General features: G+C 38.5%; 1 protein-coding gene and 1 long non-coding RNA gene across 2 annotated transcripts in view; one reads left to right on the top strand and one right to left on the bottom strand.

Annotated features, from left to right (window-relative positions):
* The window catches only part of By (focal adhesion protein tensin), an 80,137-nt gene extending 60,715 nt beyond the window's left edge, over nt 1-19,422 (bottom strand). The window contains exon 1 of the mRNA XM_077415698.1: nt 17,670-19,422. Coding sequence (XP_077271824.1) covers nt 17,670-17,762 — 93 coding nt within the window. The 5' untranslated portion in view covers nt 17,763-19,422. The remainder of the gene's footprint in view (nt 1-17,669) is intronic.
* LOC143902623 (uncharacterized) overlaps nt 1-22,003 on the top strand; it is a 143,790-nt gene that overhangs the window by 27,025 nt on the left and 94,762 nt on the right. The gene's annotated exons all lie outside the window — the stretch shown is intronic.

Genomic DNA, 22,003 nt, shown 5'->3' with positions numbered 1-22,003 from the left:
AAAACAAAGCGCATGTAGAATAACAGTTCGTTTTTTAAAGTTTAAATGTCTAAAGATAGAGAATATTCAACATAATTTTATATTACATTAAATTCAAAAGGCTAACCGTCTTTCAAGACCGTCGTACGTCGTGTTGTCATTCGCACCGCGAGATTCGAGTCGACAGGTAGCGGCGCGTGCCACTCTGCGTGTTGCCACATTATTCATCGAAACGCGATCACGTCGCGATCAAGTACGAGGCGAATCCAAACGCGATCATTTTCTGCATGTAATTAGTTCGATTATATCAGCATACGTAATTAATTAACTCCCGCGATTAACAGTTGTAAATGTATTGGGTATTTTGATCAAAGCAAATATATCGCGCAACTTATTCATGTTACTCAAGAACTGAAGCGATAGAGGATAGGAAATGTAAAGTATTGTTTTATCGCGACATTAATACACACGCGTGAATAATTAATTTTCTTAACATGCTTAAACTTGAATACACGAAACTTTGATTTAAACATATCTAATTTTTTATTACTTTCGGATTGAAAGCGCGAAATGTGTGATACATGAATTACTAAATATATTAAAATAAATACTGAATTTTGCAATGATTGTATATTTTTGAGTAATCGAGCTTTAATTTGTCAGTAATTTATTCTAATAATTATACTTTATCGCTCACTATATATTAGAATGGCAATGTAATTTTTTAATTATTTGGGTTTTGCGATTGTGCTTCGATAAGAATTCTATATTGTAATGTAAAATAGAGAAATGTAGTGTCGCGTGTGATTAAATACACGAGATCGTACTTAACCGTCTTTTTGCGAGTGTTATGTGCAAAAAATGTGTGAATTTGAGAGAAAAAGAAAAGAAAGCCTGGGAATTTCGACGTAATCACAACTCCGCCGTTGCGCCTTGTATCGATGAATAACCTGTTGTCTTTTATTAAGGTAATGTATAATACGTACACAAATGTACGCATGTATGAAAATTACTGAGTATTTTATGCAGAAATTGTTATCGCATAAGCACGCTTCAAGAAGCATAACTGAGAAAACGACGAATATTATATATTTAAATTTTAGTCGTTACGCGATAATAAATAGAAACTCTCCCAAACATTTATCAATCGACATTGATAAATGTACGTCAATGTTTAACTCATTTGATTGATAATCAAAAAGTATGTCCGCGAAATATAAATTGACGTTCACTCGCATCGCGTTCGATTTTTTTTTTGCGCAGCATCGAGGCACGCACGTGTCTTACATATATGCAGGAAAATCACGTACGATAGTCCAGTTAACCGGATTTAAGTAGAGGTGAAATCCGCTACGGTTCGCGCGTCTCTGTATAAATCGAGACCTGCAGTGATCGACGTGGCGAACGTGGGGGAATAGTGCGGTCAAGATAACCGGAGATAATGACCGTAATGACATAACATTCTGAATTGGAGAAAACATGGTTTCAACACAAATTGCGCGGGGATATCGCGATGGATGGTATGCGTCACGCGAATGGTGATTATTACGGGAATGCGGTATTGGTAGTTGCAGAAGCGATGGGCTTTTGTGGCACCTGCGATTTCATAACTAGCGGTGTAATGAACAGCAATGTTGATATGCCTTATTGATATCTGTAATCTCGGAAGTCGTTGATTTCCTCGTCCTGATAGGTTCGCTTTTTTACCGTGGAAAATATAATTGCCGTAATAATGCAACAGCTAGTTTCTCGCATTGCGAACGAATATTTTGCTGCGTTCTTCGAGTTTCAAGAGTACAATCATAATCTTGTTATGTAAAGAAATCTTTTATAACACAAAGTATCTAAACTTGATAGTTTTTGTGTATATATATAACCTTATCAAAAAGAAGAGTCGCGCTTCAAGTGATCTATTACAATTACAAAAAAGAAATGATATCTCTTTAAGTTAGAGCGCCAATTACAGAGAAAACATGTATATTGCCTCAAAAAATAATTGTTGCACTACATTGAAAAATCTTTACATTGTGTCAATTAGAAAAGAATGTATAATAACAATTTTATAAGATTAAAAAATTTTATTTAAATTTAACAAGGGAATACAAGATATTTAAATACAAAGTTATTTACATGTGTATTTTTTAATGGCCACAAAGAATTACAGAAGTAACAGTACAAAATAAAAATATTTTATTAAAATACATAAATTTTTCTTGTAAAAAAACTTGGCGCTGCTAGACCTTTTAAATAAATAAAAACAACAATAAATAAAAATAATTCAGAGAAGAATACAATGGGAGTAATATTAAATGATTATCAGCGTGGATGTGGGAGTGAGTGATATGGGTGTGCGTGACTACGCGGACGGCGGATAATGCGGCTTATAATTAAGTATAGAATAAGTTTATTTATTTATTTAAAATTTCGAGGTCTAGCAGCGCCAAGTTTTTTTACAAGAAAAATTTATGTATTTTAATAAAATATTTTTATTTTGTACTGTTACTTCTGTAATTCTTTGTGGCCATTAAAAAATACACATGTAAATAACTTTGTATTTAAATATCTTGTATTCCCTTGTTAAATTTAAATAAAATTTTTTAATCTTATAAAATTGTTATTATACATTCTTTTCTAATTGACACAATGTAAAGATTTTTCAATGTAGTGCAACAATTATTTTTTGAGGCAATATACATGTTTTCTCTGTAATTGGCGCTCTAACTTAAAGAGATATCATTTCTTTTTTGTAATTGTAATAGATCACTTGAAGCGCGACTCTTCTTTTTGATAAGGTAACATAATTTTGTGACGTGTATCACTTGGGTTATAATTTTTCGGAAATAAAGATACTACTGCTTAGATTTTTTCGAGATTTTTCGAGATATAAAGATCTACCACTTGTTACTTAGGTTTTTTCGAGGTATAATACTACCACTTTCTTTTTTTTTTAGGTAACAACATATACACTACTATACGTGTACTTGGCGCCTTTTTTTACCTTTTTTTAAAAAAGGTAATTTTGTGCGGATATCACGCCTTTTTGTAGTGTTACGCAACTTAATCTTATAAACAATATATCTTATAATTTCATAAACCGTATATAATACAAGGTATGAAGCTAAAAGTGTTACGGACTATTATTTCTAAAGAAAACAACAATTTAATATTTTGCTCAGTTTTTAAAAAATAATAATCTGTAACCCTTTTAGTTGTACACCTTGTATATATTTTTCAATTTCAACATAAAACATAATCGCAATAAAGCATGATTAATGTTAATAAGTCGTTAACTGTAAAATTCTTTATTTATTTTTATTTGCGTGTCTTACTGAATGTTGTTCGCAACTGTATATGTACCGATATCTTCAGGTATCGATATTTTTGATAATTATTTTTACGTCAGACATAATTTTAATTCATCCAATTTTTATTATGTCTAAACATAATTTTTGTCCAATTTTTATTATGTCTAGACATAATTTTAATTCAGCGATTTTTATTATGTCATGACATAATTTTAATTCTGCCGCTAGGGAAATTTTAAGTCGATTTTTATGAATCAAGCTTGAATTCAATGTTTAGGTGTCCCAGGTTGCCGATGACGAGGTCCACATAGCGCGCTCTATAGTTTTCGGTGTCCAGGTGTATTAATACCTTGAATTTGATGGCCACGTGTTCCAAGTTGCCGATGACGAGGTCCACATAGTGCGCTTCGTAGTTTTCGGTGTCTACATGTATTAATACCTCGAATTCGATATCTACGTGTCCTACATTGGGTGCGTTCAGCCGATACTTTGCTAGCCTAGCAATCGTGAGCAGTCGCTCGTTTTCGCTCGTTTCCTCTTTTTTGACTTACTGGATTAAAAAGAGAAGAAACGAGCAAAAACGAGCAACTGCTCACGATTGCTAGGCTAGCGGGGTATCGGCTGAACGCACCCATTCAGATTTAAAGTTATTAATACACCTAGACACCAAAAACTATGAAGCGCATTATGTGGACCTCGTCATCAGCAACCTGGGACACCTAGACATCAATTTCAAGGTATTAATACACGTAGACACCGAAAACTGCGGAGCGCAATATGTGGACCTTGTCATCGGCAACCTGGGACACCTAAACATTGAATTCAACATATTATTACACCTGGACACCGAAAACTACGAAGCGCACTATGTGGACCTCGTCATCGGCAACCTGGGACACGTAGACATCAAATTCAACGTACGATTACACCTGGACACCGGAAACTATGAAGCGCACTATCTGGATCCCGTCATCGGCAACCTGGGATACGTGGACATCGAATTCGAGGTATTATTACACCTAGACACCGAAAACTACGGAGCGCGATATCTGGACCTCGTCATCGGCAACCTGGGACACGTGGACACCGAAAACTACGGAGCGCACTATGTGGACCTTGTCATCGGCAACCTGGGATACCTAGACATCGAATTCAACGTACGATTACACCTGGACACCAAAAACTATGAAGCGCATTATCTGGATCCCGTCATCGGCAACCTGGGACTCGTGGACATCGAATTCAAGATATTAATACACGTAGACACCAAAAACTACGGAGCGCACTATGTGGACCTCGTCATCGGCAACCTGGGACACGTAGACATCGAATTCAACGTATTATTACACCTGGACACCGAAATCTATGAAGCGCATTATCTGGATCCCGTCATCGGCAACCTGAGACACGTGAACATCGAACTCAAGATATTAATACACGTAGACACCAAAAACTACGGAGCGCACTGTGTGGACCTCGTCATCGGCAACCTGGGACACGTAGACACCGCATTTAACGTATTATTACACCTGGACACCGAAAACTACGAAGCGCACTGTGTGGACCTCGTCATCGGCAACCTGGGACACGTGGACATCGAATTCAACGTATTATTACACCTGGACACCGAAAACTACGAAGCGCACTGTGTGGACCTCGTCATCGGCAACCTGGGACACGTGGACATCGAATTCAAGGTATTAATACACGTAGACACCGAAAACTACGGAGCGCACTATGTGGACCTCGTCATCGGCAACCTGGGACACGTGGACATCGAATTCAAGATATTAATACACGTAGACACCAAAAACTACGGAGCGCACTATGTGGACCTCGTCATCGGCAACCTGGGACACGTAGACATCGAATTCAACGTATTATTACACCTGGACACCGAAAACTATAAAGCGCACTATCTGGACCTTGTCATCGGCAACCTGGGATACATAGACATCAAATTCAAGCTTGATTCATAAGAATCGACTTAAAAATTCCCTAGCGGCACTTTCTGCCAAGCATAGAGAACCTACTTTTCCGTTGACTCAATATTTATTATATATATACCTAATTTTTACTTAAATAGAAATCTTCCTCCTGACCGATAAGTTTATCGACCTAATTTTGAAATACGCGCGCGATATCGAAACTGGCGATACCTGCGCCGCCAGCGTCGAAAAAGTGAAAGTGACGTTTCTCTGATAGATCGCGGCGTTAGGAGGAGGAGGAGGAGGAGGAGGAGGAGGAGTATCTTAAAAATAAATTTTCACATTTTGACTTTGCGTCGCAATATCTCCGCTCGTAAGGCACGTAGCGGAATATTATGAGAGAAACCCCCCCCTAATTGGACCCCAAGCTATCGATCAAGCCTACTTAGAACTTGATCCGTTCACTCGTTATCGAGATCTCAACATCTCGGGTACTCGCAACCCGTCGCGTCGCGTAAAAGAGTCACGGTCGGTCTCGCTCCGCGTGTACTTGGCGCGAGACACTACCGTGTCTCTTGATATATACTACAATATTATATGAGAATATATATTAATCTTGCATCCTTTGTCTTGTATTAGTTTTGAAAATTCGATGTCAGAATTGTATAATTTTAACATTTTTAAAGAAAAATAAAGAATTACGGTTACTGTTTTCATAGAAAATTATTAATAACAAGATAAATGATTAGGAAAGGAATATCCTTTGAAAAGCCCGAATCTCCGAAGATTCAGTCTCTTCTCAATTTAAGATTCATCCGGAAATTCCGTCCCGTAAATTAATTCCAGCCATAAATTCTAATCTTCACCTTTGTTCTCTCGAGTAGCAAAAGGGATCGCGCGCCGTAATTGTGCTTTTCATGGGAATTCAAGCGGTCGTCCGCACCGTATAAGTCAGCACGCAACCATTACGTACACTTTGATCCTTCAACTCGATTGCGCGGCCCTTGTCGAAGCTAATGGTCCAAACAGGAAGCGTAAGCATGCTTACACATATATCCAGACGATCGAATTCCGTTTGCAATGCTCTTCCAATATATAAAGCCTTCTTTAGACAATTAACATAATTTTTAGATATGAACATTTTTTTCTAACATCATAAAATTATCTCTATATATGTACAATTTGCAAATATTTAATTATTGAGCAACGTTTAATTTATGCGCTGTTAGTCTAAATAATAATCAAGACGTTTTATACGATATTGCTTTATAATAATTTTTCTGTAGTAGGACAAAGAGATAACACTTATTTTTCACGGTCTAACATTGCTAGAACTTCGGATAGGAAGCAATTTGGTCGAAGGGATTTTCCAACGATTTACAGCATCTTTAAATTGCGCGCATCTCGATATCATGCAGCGTACTCCGTCCGGATAGTGGTCCAGTGTTTTAGTGGCCCATTATCCTTAGGCCCGTTCTCGATATCGTTGATGAAGTGAAACGCCTAGTCGGCATCGTAACCGAACGATAAATTGTGCGGCTAAGAGCTCCTCCATAATTCTGAAAACGATTATGCGATCTATACTTTTAGCGTTGAAGGGGTTTATCTGTTATTTAACGGTTGATTATTCATCGTTGTGAGTGCTAGGTTAATTACTGCCGCCTTTCAGAAATGTTAATTCCTCTATACATTTTTATGCGCGTGAAAGGATCTCGGGATCTCTTAAATTGGAAACGAATCTTTTCGGAAATACTTAGGAATTGAAAATAATCGTCGGTTCACATTTATAATTAAAATAAAGTTACATAAATGTTTAGAGATTCTTTTGCGCGGCGAATAAATCGCGGAACTGGATGGAGAAATCGCGAGAATACAAATCGAAAAAAGAAAGTAAAAAAATTACAAATGTGTGTGTGTGTGTGTGTGTGTGTGCACTCGTTCACAGTTGAAGAAGGCATTCCATGAATGCACGAGGGTGCCACCGAGGAGCCATGCAAAGTCCTATCTGATCGATTTAGCTTTACGCCTTTACTATATTATCCTTAATCTTAACTGATCTTCACCTTTCACCCTCGTCTACATTGCAGAGGGTGTTCTTCGCTTTACTGGCCTTTTTGCAGCTTTGATCCCTGCGAGATATATGAGATGGCAACAAAAAGAAAAATGCTTTTATCTCTTGTAAGAATTAGAAGATTTCTCAATTTTACTATTTACAATAATCGCATGATATTCTGAATTATGTGAATAAATCAACAACATTATGCGGTTTTCTTATTTTAATTTTTATTAAATTCAATCGTTGGCTCTTTTCATCAGATTCGTGTAAAAACAAAAGTAAAAGTGTCCTAGTTTTCTCTCTATCCGAGACTTTATTTTATCTACGATCGTTGAAGTTAAATGCAGTAGTCTGTCTTTCGAAATCACCGTCGGCTTGCGACACTTGTCTTTTCTCGGTAAGTGCGTGGGCGTTCGAGGGAAAGGACTTACTACCGGGGTTTGTTCACCGATGCGGAGGCCCTTATGGCCTCGCATTCCCCACCTCGGATGTGCCGTTAATTGTACGCGAAGGCATACAGCACGCACATCCATTCATTACTTCTGTTATTTCATCCAGCAGCCGCGGCCGCGCGGTGCACAGGCACGACTCTGTTCGATGAATTCCAAGTCCCTTTCTCGGTTCGTCCTCATTATTACCGCCGTACTCTTCTGAAATCATCCGGCGACCTGTCCTCCTCGGCGACCGTCGCAACGAGGTGGGTTCGCCGAGCTGATTACTAGGGTTCACAACGATCCCGTCGACGTGGATGCGGAAATGGAGTACGCTCGGGAAATATTCCGGCACGATCCGCCTGGAGAAAATATAATTACGGGGCTCGCGAGCCGAGGTCGCAAACGCGCGCCCTTCTGCGCTCGACCTGCGGGTCCGGTCGTTTTGCTACGATTTCATTCGCTTATATGCTGTCTGTTTACGCGGTGCACGACGCAATTCTGTGTTTTCCGAAGCTGCACCGACGAAAGTAAATGCGATTACACGGGGTCGGGCGAGATTGCGCCGTTGTTTGCACTTCGGATAAGTACACGGGCGTGTACGATTTTATTTTTATCTACGTTGTTAACTTATCTAATAAGCAATCTCGAAGAATTTGTGCAGCGAGAGAAAAATATATAATTGTGCTACTTCTTCTGAGTTAAATTGTAATTCAGTTGTTTATAAAATTTAAATAACGTTGCGTTTATCACAATTCAAAATACATATAGCTCTTGTAAAATAAAATTTGCTTCCTGGATCCTCGATTCTTTCTACTCATTATCCATACATTTATGAGTTACAGGGTAACTCTATCAACGGAATTGTAATAAAGTACTTATAGTGAATTAATCTTTAAAGTAAAATGCAAATATCTCGACTGATAAAATTCTCAGTATTACATATTTTACTAAATAGTACAATAAAGAATATTGATTTCGTGATTTTACCCGTTTATATATTAAACATACACTTTACGTTGATTTGTGTATGACGGTTTTAAATGTGCACCAGTGCGCACTGAGTGCGTCCAATCGATTTCGCTATTAGAAATGCCGCCAAGTATGGTACTATAAATAATCTCTTCATTAGAACAAAATCGTGTCGTTGCAATATTCGCAATAAACTGCGACTTTATTCACATTCGGAAAAGGTGGTCTGACAACTGCGCCACAAGGCACTGAGAAAAACTCATTTAATATTCGTAGATTGGCTTTTACGATCTTATTCGATATCGGCGGTATCGGTACGACTATTGTTATCCGTCGGCCAATCGAAATTAACGATCGAAAAATCGTCTTAACGCTTGTAATTAAATTCCGTCATTCGCGCCACCACTTGCACGTAGTCCCGCGAAGATTATACACGCTCTTGTCAGGTGGACCTTTCTCTAACTCGGAATGATACGAGCACAATAAACATAACCGCTCGCGCGCGTTAAAATATTTCAGCCGGCCTGAAAGGAGGTCCCGCAAGGAGGCCGGGAACGCGGATAAGATGAGAACGAGAGAGATCGACAACGCGAACTGACGCGAACAGTCGTAAACTATTTTTGTTAGACGCATGCAGCTAACCGATCATAAACTCAGAGCGCGTCGTCGTCGTCGTCGCTGCGAGGTCTGCGAGAGATTTTTCCCACATCGACTTGAGCCGATCGTAAACGCTTTGCATTCGCGAGGAATAGCATGGGGGAAACGCCGCGCTTTTACTCCCTGACATTTCCCGGTATTGTCTGGCAGATTATCATATTACACGTATGCGCGATAGCGCGCCGCTGACGCTCTCGGATTTGCTTTTCCATTGATACGAGATGTTCGCCTGATGTGTGTGGACTATCACGCGCTCGCGTAAAGAGGTGCCGATATTTGCTGCCGTTTCACGATCGCGAAGTGTATATATATATTTTATATTTACATAGAATAAAACATATCAGCTAAATATCGAGATACTTGTTAAAATTAATATTTAATAAGATTGATCACGAGAAAGATATAAACACACATAGTTGCGTAAGTACTTTTTAAAACATTATAAATTATTACGAAAAAGAGATGAGAGATATTCAAAGATTGATAAAATAATTAGATCAGAATAGAGATCATAAAAATATTATACCAAAGGCAATATATCGATGGATGTAAAAGCATTCTAAGCTTTATACGATGTACTAACAAGTGTATGCCACACACGGAGCTTTCGTTTCTTTTCGAAGCCGACGGCGGCTCGGCGAAATGGCACATCAATTATTCAAAACAATAAGCCAACGCGATTGGACGCCGTTCGCGGAGGTCCTGCTCCTCAGTCGTGCTTTCCTTATTGCTATCGCTCAATGTCCAGACTCTAACTTCTATACACCAGACTGACGTCTCTCTCACATAAGATATGAGACACAATCGGAAAAATCGATGAGAAGATCGATGAGGAATGGCGGCATCATTGGTATTTGTCATTTCGCGTCGTAAGACGCGTTATAGAAGCATGTAATTAATATGGTAGAAATCATTTTGCGCGTCTAACGTTAATTATACTGTATTATACGGGATGATTATAGGCTGCTCGATGGAAATACCTATCTCCGCAGGATCCTACGTAAATAGACGTTTTAACGAAACCTTGACTTATTGCACGTGAATAATAAAAGTTCACTTGCTGCAATTGGCGAATCAATGTTGACAGCGTGTAGTTATTTAGGAATTAAAAATCATGTAAGGCTACTAGTCCTGCTAGTCTTTATCGTTAGAAGGTATAATTATTTTAAGATATGATTATTTTTAGACGGTATGATTAGTAATTGTATTTTTTATGTGATCAATGAACGGTTTAGTTACTTTAGTTCACTGATCGCATAAAAACCATCCATAGGCGATTACAATTAAACCATACGAATACAATAAAACCCATTGTTTCGTTCCCACGATGTATTGTGTATATTATTATAATATTTGACATTGGCACGGAACACACTTCCTGCCCACAAACATTAATTAAACTCAGAGAACAATACGGCATGCAACTTCATAGTCGCCTATGGAACAATGACGTATAAGAATATAAAGTAAATATCACAAATTTTATTAACTGATTGTCACAGTGACAATGGGCAATCAAAATATGCCAGACAGTATAACAACATAATTTTGCAAAATATTAACTAAAGATTCATATTTAATATTAAAAACAGCTGTAATACATTATATATAATTATATTCCGTATACAGACATGAAATGAAACTTCTAACGCATAAAATTTCCGCGGCTGGAACACTTATTTCCCCGACTGGAATATTCGCGAAAGTTTTATTCGACATTATTCGTAATTAATGGCGAACAATGAAAATATTAATTTAAAAAGGGGTTGAAACAGCAAAACTTTAGGAACACTCTTTACGCCAAGAAACCTAATATTGTTTCACTATTAGGAAAGTTGACCCTTCGCGGGCAATACTGCGCGAAAATACGTCGTGTGTCCTAATTGTAGAACTTTTAATTGCAAATCGTCGTGCAAGTGTAATTAAGGAATCTCGAGAAGTCGGCCAATGTCGTCGCTAATGGTGCAGAAGTCGAGTCGTCGTGATATCGCGCAATTTAATCTTCATGTATCTGTCGTTCGTTTTTTTTCTCCTTTTTATGCATTCCCCGCGATTTAATGCTAGTTAAGAGTCTCTTTAACACCGTCATGCTCTTTCCGCCGGATATCGATCGCGTTTAATTTGCGACGTAAGAACCAGAAAAGCGACTCTTTGCGCGTAATGAGATAAGCACATGATTATCATTCACAAAAATCTGTCATTTCGTACTTTGATGAAATAAGTTGTAAAGAGTTTTACACATAATAGTGTTTTATAGCTATTAGCTCTCATCTTTATTTAACCAAGAAATACAACATGAATTCTAATAAATTCGAAAAAATAAAGTAGCGGTACAAACACATCTTGTTTATTAAAGCTTATTAAAAAGATGCATTTGTTTTCTAACGAAAAATTTCTAATTTTGTTGGTAATAACAAAGATGAGTTTAAGTAAATGTAAGTCTATTTATGGTAACGTCGTTTGAGACCGTTTGAGCATATTGCGCATTCACGGTAAGATGCATGGATGCATATTATACATTTGAAATTACGATCTATTTGTATGGCTACATAAATAACCCGAATATATATATATTTCAATTTGCACTTGGACTGTCGTGCAAATGCAAATTCGCTATTGCAGACGTTATTACTTTGTTACTGAAATTATACAAACACATCAGAGTTTAACGCTTTAAATTAAAAGCGCATCCCTTTGAACGTCATAGCATTCGAAGAGGCAAGAAATTTATTAATGCAATCACCTCGGCCTTTCTACTCGGAAGCTCGCAGCTTGCAATTCAATTTAATTGCAGACGGGAAACGAGAGTCACTCCACTTATAATACAACTTTAATCTCAAGCGAAAGGCGATGGAATCGTTTTATGAAGTTAGGATCTTGTTTCTATTAATATCATTCACTATTATTATTATTTAATATTAAAACATTTTTTTTTATTTATTTAGTTATCAAAACATATTATATACGATACAACTATATTATTATTTTTCTATGTACTTTTTACAAAATACATGTCATGGAAAGGTTTGATGGCTTTGCAAAGTTAAAATTTCTAAGACATCTGTATAATATTATTTTATTTAAAAAAAAATACATATAATAAATCGAAAAAAAATGTAGTAAAACGTAATAAATAAATAAAATTTTACATTTGTAGATATTTTGGATGTTTATTATTGAAGTAATATTAATAATTATAGAAATTCAACATTATCGTCATGCGTTGAGTTATTTACATGGTTCGTAATTTTAGATGTTATAAAAATATGCGCGACACCAGATTGGCGGATAGGTTCAAAACGACAACGTCGTCACGAAAGCAGACAAGAGAACAAAAACTGTCGTCGTTATTTTTATAACATTTATATTTGGAAATGAAGGAGTCCTTGTCTGCCCTGCGATCTAAATCGCCGTAGACGTCCTTGGTGCCAAAAATAAGATAAGGGTGAAACTGCATAATTGACTGACTCATTCTAATCTTGTTTAAGCAATCACTGAAAAAAGGGTTAAAATTGTCATCGTCAAGAAAATATTGACGCAAGACGTAATTTTTAAGTAAAATTTTCAAAAAAGCTGATAATTTCATATATATGAAAGAAAGATTAAACCATAACAGAAACGATAACAAATCTTTAAAATTTGACATAATTTCCGGAGCTTAAACTACACATTATGTGTGATTTATATCGAGATTGACAAATAGATACATATATATTTGCGCGGTTGATTTCTATATTCTGCACAGTACTGGATCTAATCGAAAACTCTCATAACTGCATATTACGACCGGTCGATTCTTGAAAACTCCGGCAGACACGATAATCTTCGTTGAAAGGTCAGCAGGCGTACGCTCACGATTTCGCAGACCCGCAGGCTTGCAATTCGAGTCGAAGGATTAGGAAATTCACGTAATTATCACGGTCCCTAGGTCATTGACCTGGGTGAATGCACACAGCTATCCATTACGTATTGTACACTTGTTAGATTTTCATATAGGAACTGGTTCGCTTTGAAATTTAGTTTACATTTATCTCCGACAAAACCTTCTCGTTGCTACACCTATGCCTGTATTTTGGGTATCGAAACAAGTATGGAAAAGCTAGGTAGTAAGGTAATATTATGACAGCGTCCACGAGGTGTAAGAAAAATACGTGTGCGAAGAGCAAACAACGTAAGGTATTGAGCAAAGGCCGGAGTAAACGTACCGCAAGCGAAGTGAGTTCACGCGCGTAGGTATAGAGACCGACAACGTGCGAAGAAATCTAACCTTTCGAAAAATATTGCATCGTTTGCTTGCTAACGCTTAAAAAACTCGGATGATGTTACAAAACTAACATACAGATTATTACTTAAAACACCATGTGATAATATTTTGCGTGATAAAAAATAGAGGGGGACATTCGCTTCCAGTTACCTTCGAGTTTCAATTATCATAGTTTCTTCATTCTAATTTCTTCACTTTATTTCTCATCTCTTCATGTTAATTTTTTCAAGTTGCATATATTTTAACGATATATTAAAATGAATATTCGAAGCCATTTTAATTTTATAATTGTCGACTAGGATTGCACAGCGCTACAAAAATCGATTAAAATTCCAAGACGCTAATGTCTTCTTACATGCGTAGGGAACGTCACCTTTCCGTGGAGGAACGAATCGCTGCGTGCGTGGGCGAGGGAAAAATCGACCGTGCCCCGAAGGCCTCCTAATTTAATTGCCGGTCTTTACATCGCGAAGGAGCGCGTACTACGACGCGGTGGGCGTATATTTCGTACGCGCGTGTATACACGCGTGCACGCAGGTGTACCGCCGCGCTGTGCGTCGGTACCGATAATAGTACGGTTATAATAACAGAGAGTGTCTCTCTCGTATACACGAGCCGGCGCGGCGTTCAGAAACGCCGACGCGCTGCCGCTGGAAAGCCGCGGTGGTCGGACCGGACTTGAAGCATCGGCGGATGCATGCATCGGGAAAAACATTTTCTCGTCGTATCTCCCATACGATCTTCGTTTATAGACTGGTCCAATGATGTTCTCGCTTCTTCTACAGAATGTCTGTATGAACCAAGAATTATATCCCGAAGCTTTTACACTGTCGTAAAAATTTCGTATTTCTTACATTTATTATTTTACAATTTAAATGTGAGAGTCGAATATCAGCTAACAATAAGTACAAGAAATAATATTCTGAGTTATATGACAAAAAAGTTTTAAAACTCTATGTTCTTGGCGGAAATATGTAATAATTCTTTTTATTTACCGTATTAAAAAAAAGCAATAGGCATTTTTAATAAGCAGTACTTTTGTAAGTTTGAGATTTCGTTGCTCGTCATGTCTACCGTATATATATATATGTATATAGGTATACCGTATATGTAACTGTATAGGTACTCTCGCGGGTATCACCTAACACACATGTATCCTTAATTTACGTTTACGTGCTTATATCGTTTTACGCAGGTAGGAATGGCGCTCCGCTTGAAATCGTTCCATGCATGGAATATCCTATCGCGTTTAAAGTGCCGCTTTAATGAAAATGCCATAGCGTGTCTCCGCGGGTGGCTTACAATTAGTGTTATTTGATTGCCGGTCTCTCTTAACGTTCGTCGTTTTTTTTTCCTTACCAACCACCGATTTACTCTCGACGTATTTCCGTTCGCGATTAGCGTTATCGAAGTCGAGATGTCGAGATGTCGAGTCGAATGGAAAATTCTACATGTATATGTATATACAATAATATATTTGATGAAATTGAGTTTGACCTTCGCTATTAATTCCAGCAAATTCGTAATTAATTGAAATGAACCGACGGAACTTCCACCGTTTCGCGATGAGCGAAGATCCCGGCACTCAATTACCGGTACGTTTATTTTTGCGACGCGCGCGCGTTTCATTGTAACGGCGCGGCGAACGATATGCAAATACGGTAGCGAGTGACGTGAATTGATCACGTAATCGACTCGCGCTTGCGAATTAACTCGTCTCCCATCGTTACCTCGCGTTCTTTGTGGCTTGTCCGCAAAGAAATTCGACTCGATCGAAATGTACAATTAGCGAAATCGTCGATTAACATTTATTTCACCCGCGACAGTTTATCGCTGATGATATTGTATTTTGGTGTATACGTGGTGCACACTGCACATCTGTTAGGACAGCTTGTCCGATGCACATGGTATGTGGCTACCAGAGACTTGAAATATGAGCTCTTCGCACAAATGCTGATGGTCTCGTGCCACCTACATAGAATTTTTTGCTTTTTAAATTGTAATTTTACTCCTTCGCATCGTTTAGAAATATGTGCCTCGGTATTTCGATATTTTTTCCCACGAGATTCCAGAATATTTCCGTAAAAATATATACGTATAATTGATTTCAAGTAATTACTGGAATCAGATTTCTTCGGGATTAGCAATCAATTTTTACGATTTATCCCGTCGTTATCGTAATACATTATTGTTATTAGTGATGAATTTTATAATTTGTGCGCCTTTTAAAACGAGAAAGTTTTACATGACGAAAATATTTTACAGAAAGACGCCAATTTAAATTAAATGTCTAAATTCTCGTTATGTGGATAGTATTAAATTCAAGTATAATGAATATTCATGATTTGTATACGAATAATTTGTAATGGCTGGGTTTCCTCAGAATTTGTAAACGTGCCCGGAAATATCACGCGCTTTTGTAGCGATTGCAAAACAATATCACAACGATATCGCGCAACAGTCGTTTCAACGTGCAATGAATATCACGATTCGAAGCTCGTTGTAATTTTAACAAGTGGCTAACACTGCGTCTGTTATTACCGGCTTAATTGCCGGGTCGTGCCCGAGATATCGTTGAATCGATGGTGGTACCCGCGGGGCGTCCGTCGGGGCCCGGAACCGAGGAAAAAGGCCGTCCTGGAGAATTAATAAATCAGCTAGTCGGCGAGGAGGAGAAATGTTGACCACCGTGGCGTCCCTCCATCATTTCAAGATTTCGTATCTCCCGATCTTACGGCCGAACAAAACTGCCTAATAACCATCGCCTTAAACGGAAACCCTCCTACATTCCGTCGTACTAACGTAGAAGACACAAGTTTTTTTTTCTTTCTCGTAAGTCGCCCTACTTATTAACAGTGCGATATGATCCACGAATGCTTTTGTTTGACTTTTTTCTTTTGTAAACTTATCGGGTTCCATATTCCATGGGGACAAGTAGTTGGCGATAATGAGAAAAAAAAATGAACGGTGATAAAATACCATATTAAGGGCAGAGTACAAATATTACAACTTATCGTATAGCATTATCGGACCTCCAGCAAGTTGATTTAGAATGCTTCTCGGAAGGATGGCGATAATGTATATCAAAAGTGACATAAATTAAAACAAGTCAAAAAAATTCTATTGCAAGGTTAAAGTTTAAAAAAATTTTGTTTGATAATGATGCGAGAACTATTATATTGTTAACTACGAATTTCAAACTAAATAACAAAGATTCCTATTCTGATCATAATTCATCCGGATTATTGCGAGGTTATTCTCTCTCTTTCTTACAATTAGTTGTAATTAGTTGTAATTACTCGAGAACGATAGTATACTTGGATACCAAGTATATCATTTTATGAGTCAATCGAGTGAGTTAAATTTTCTACATATGTACGTAAGAGGAACACTGTAGTTTCTTTTATATATCGTAATCTAAAGTGTCAATGAAATATTATCAAGGCACTTTTTCCGTTTGATTCAAGTTGCTCATTGAATGAAAAAAATGATAGCCATAAAACAGAAGGGCCATGTGCCACCATATTATATAGGCTGAATGAATCAATATCACAGTGTTCTCTCTCGTTCCCAGCTTCCTTATAAATTCCATTATATCTTTATTGGATTTTTAAACAACGCATATTAAAAACTTCATAAATATAAATTTATATTTATACTATAAAAATTTTCAATATATGTTATGCCTGATATACCATTTGTTAAATATTACATGGACCAGGTTATCTCTTTGTTTAATTTTTGATTTACTTTGTTATGTCAAAATGTCTATGAAAGCAAAATGAATTAGCTTTTACAACTTGTTATTCTTCCAAGGAAATTACTTTAATAAGAAACATAATCAGAATCGCATCTTATTTGAACATAACGTACTTTTATATTTTGCGGATCTACATATTCACGCTTTCTTCTTGAAATCTCCTTAAAGAAATTGTTCCTAAAGGCTCAGCGTACAAAGAACCGTATTCCGAAAAGTCTTTCGGAAGGAACAATTCAAATACATCGAATGTTCGCACAATTCGTCACGAGATTACCACGAAAAAGGTGTTGCGGGAAACTTTTCGAGAGGAATCTTACCTTGACAAGCAGGTGGATCGGTTGACTGACGCTGAGTGGCTTGCCCCTCCTGGCCTTCCCACCTCCACCACCCAAACACTTTATCCACGGCATTCCTTGAGAGTTTCCTCGCCTCTGCCTGTTATTCGCAATTCCTTCCTCTCTTCCTCCTTCGCTTTCGTGTGATTCTCTTTCGGCTTCCGTCTTCTTCTCCGGTTGCCTAAGATTCCCAGGACTTCTCACTTGTCTTCTCGAGACTCCTTCGTGTCCGATGCATCGCGCGATCTACATCGAGACTTCCTCCAGTCCGGGGAGCTTACGATCGCAGATTTCTTTTAAATCTGGTCACACTTTTATCGTGGAAATCGGAAAATCAGTAGTTATATCTTGAAAGTCCTAAAGACTTCGCTGATAATTTGAATGTTTCTGAATTGTCTCGATGTTTCTTTCAATACTCGATGCGGATAATGTTCTTGATAACTTTATTGCAGAAAGTCTGAAGACAGTTCGTGCATAATTTACGGAATTTTTTCCTTTCACTGAGCCCCAAAGAGAATATTTTCATGCGATGCGATTTATATTTTCACGATGAAATGAATTTTTATTTTACGAGGTACTTTCAAGTTGTTCGCGAACAGGATTTCCGCGATTCTAGTCGCATTTTCACGGGAGTTGCCGCGGGGCGGGAAACTTTCAGTGGAGTAAGTACGCGAGTGGGTGAGATTGCGAAGATCTTTCCGGAACGCTTGTAAAGAATTGGTTTCGTCTCAGGCGTAATGGAAGCTTTATCTACGCGGTAACTCCAAACTCTTCGAGAATTTCATAATAGATGTGTTCACACCTCCGCGGAAGTATCTTCAGGGTCAATCGGCGTGAATGTTTTAAAATACCACGGAATACCTCGCGTGAGGTACTACAATAGGTATACGTCTCGAATAATCTTCCGCCCTTTGAGACGTCTTCTCTTGTTTTCCTTCAGTGCTCTTTTGATGGTTTACTTAAAAACGCTTGTAATCGATTACGTAGAAAAACGCCGATACGAGTATGGTTTCGATTAACTATTCTAGTAAAAACAATTAGCAATGCAATAAATGCGAATATCATACAGTTTGTTCGATGAAAACATTCAATTTTGTTATTGCTTCGTCATGCGATTTCTGTTTTTGTTTAATTAAAACGTTTGTTGCATTTCACTCGGGTACAGTTGCAACTGTTTAATTATTTCCCACGGTAACTTTTTTCATTAATTTATTAATAAAGTCCTGAATTTGTCGTAGATTAAGTATTGATTATTTTATTATTATAATATTGTCCGTCAAATAGCAAATAGAAGTAGCAAATAGAGATTCAAACTTGTCGCAATTTTTTAATTTATAATTTCCGTTCGATTTTTCAATTTTTTTTTCTTTTTTTGTTTTGTTCTGCGTCGAAGAATCGCGAGAAAATCAGTGCACATCGATTTCCCGTGTCGATAGAATTAAATCCGATGGAATGCCACGATCGTCAGACACATCCCATGTACTCCGAGAGCCGATCCCGCTTGGTTAATTCTGTCGCACTTCCGGCGTAATCCACACCATTCCTGTCGCTCGACGCGATAACGCGAGTCCACACAGCGGGAGGGAAGAAACGGGAAGAAAATGTTGTTACTTCGGAGCTGCGCGCGAACGGAGTTTTCCTTCCTGGCTTTTCCCTCACGTGGCACCGCATCGGCGTGAAACGAGCGACGTCCGCTCTCGCGCGCGGCTCTCGCAAGACTGGCGGCTGTCCAGTTCGCTATCGTCGATTTTATACGCGCCTTGTCAGCGCACCCGGACTTGGTCGCGGTTCGCGTTATCGCGGAAAACGTTAAAGACGTGCACACGTCGCTTCTTCGATCGATCTTCACTCTCGCGTTGCAACGTGCATCTTACCTTCGACGAAAAATCAGCAAAATTTTTGCAAACTGTGCAAAAATAGGCGTTCTACAAGTCGCGAAAAAATTTTCGAGTGATCGTGCTTTATTAAATAAACTTATCGTACGATTGTCAAAACTGTCGCGACGATTAATGTCATCAAAGCCGGATAAATTGCAACAGTTTCACGCACAATGACATAAAACGACTTTGCTCCAAACACAGATTGGGCTCCGATTTTCGGTATAGACTGTCATGAAATATTTATAAAGTCATTATCGTTTATCATCGTTCATTCTGGATATATCAAAGGCTTATTACATTATCGTATTGCGTTACACGCGCATGCGATCGTCTACACCGTCATTTCTCATTTCATAACGGCGGCACGTCAAACTTTAATCGATGCGTCCTGAGAAATTCAGATCGTAGTCTTCTATTCTCATCGATCATAGTATGTTATAAGACAGCGTCTGGTCTTTTCCTCCGCGCGCTATCGTGCCAGGGGATTTAATTAATTTTTTATCATGACTCACAAACTTACAGCAAATTGTCGCCAAAAATTCAGCTCACTCTTATGGCTTATCATCATCAATACTGTTTGCAGATCCCACCGTAGTCTTCTATCGTTGCAATATCTTCAAATGTATAATTAATGCGTAACCACGTTCCGATCAAAACAAATATATGCCACCTTATGACATTATGGAGATGAAGCGCATTCTGAAGACCAAACAAAACGCTTTGCCAAACAAAAAAGTAGATCCTGTAGGCGTTGAGGATCTAATTGAAAAATATCAGAACCTTGTTATCCCTTCCGGCGCTTGCCTCTTTTCCTTCACGTCGTTTCATATCACGAGATTATTAATGTGCGCGCGATACGTTGCTACGTCTCGATCGTTATACGCTTACACGAAAGTCGTGTGTCGTATCGCGTGCCGGTCGCTATTATTTACGGCCCGATCCTGCGTTACGATGCACGGACCTCACGATCTCCCGTCGGGGCCCACCCCGGGTCAGCGGCACCCTCCCGTCGCGGAATGCGGCTCGACAGATCGCGGACGTCTACGTGTTTATACCGATAAACTCGTTACCGATTCTCATCATCCATTAGAGAAACTTCCTCTTTTGCCCTGTCTATTTCGCAGCTTAATTAATCGATCAGCTGTCTCAACATGACCGATCGAAATCGAGAATGGCGCGTGCGCGACCGGATGGCAGACAAAGAGAGCGCCTATATTTTTTCCTACGCGCGATGATCCCCGCCGACCGGTTAGCTCCGCGGTCTGCCGACGACTAACAGAAAATGCCAGCCGGCACTACGAAGAGAGCCCAGAGAGCGGCCCTACCGACCAGGCGGCCCGAAGGGACCGACAATCCATGTCGAATATCAGCCGCGGCTGCTTGGCTCGTAGCATCTGCAACCGTTTGTGGAGTCTCCACGATGTCTACGGAGGCACGCCGGCGGTTTCGAGGTCGCCGAGCATCGATTCAGTTCCGGTTGCGCCGCGCGTTTACGGCACAACTTCCGCGGGGATTACGTCGGAGGAAGTTAGCCCTTTGTGCTCCGACGGCGGTATATATACCGTGCAGGTGCACCTATGCACTCTCCCGCTCGGTTTCGCGAGTTAAGCACGCCACGTGGAGGTTTGTCAGATAGTTAAGGTATGTGGGAGGGTGAACCGCGCATAGAACAATCGTTATTGCTTTCGATATGCGTTTATATATGTAGACTGCTTGAGATCGACTTAAAGTGGATATTTTCTTTTTCAAGAGACATGAATAAAAATTATTCCGATTCAAAGTACTCCATGAAATTATAACACGTAAGTTGGAAGACATCCATGGAGAAGTCTTATTAGTATATAGAGTATTATTTTATCGAGTACTTTGAATCGGAATGATTTTTATTGATACATCACAAAAGTGTTAAAAACAGCATATCCCCATTGCATTCCATCCATTCCCAGTGATAAAAGTACATCAATATGTACCCCACAAATTGATAATAAAATCAGATGTACTGCTCAAAACGCAGGATAATGCTGTCTTACAAGAAGGGTGTCAACGAGAAACACGTTTACATCTCCTGTTGCAACAACGTGCACTATGCGCGCGTGTACTTTGTGTGTTCTTTACGACAACGCGGCCATAAAGTCAGTGCCGTATTAATCTTTGTCTTTATGCTTTTATCGCGCGACATAAAGATGATACGGCAAAATAGCGAGCAATGAATAAATATGAAAAATTTAAAACAACATTTTTCAAACCTCTTTGTTTAAAGTTATAATAGAATTAAAAGAGCTTATAAAGTAAGGTAAATGTATCAAAAGATGCATTTTGAAAAAGACAGATTTGAACATTTAAAACGCTTTTAAAGTTCAAATTATAAACGAATTATAAATGTATTTGCTTATGAATTAAACTGTTGGAAGATTATAGAAGATTATCTTGATCCAT

This window comes from Temnothorax americanus, unplaced genomic scaffold (assembly GCF_048541705.1).
Source record: "Temnothorax americanus isolate GAGA-0224 unplaced genomic scaffold, ASM4854170v1 Scaffold4, whole genome shotgun sequence".
In the NCBI taxonomy this organism is placed as follows: Eukaryota; Metazoa; Arthropoda; class Insecta; order Hymenoptera; family Formicidae; genus Temnothorax; species Temnothorax americanus.
This window is presented reverse-complemented; position numbering and strand designations above follow the sequence as displayed.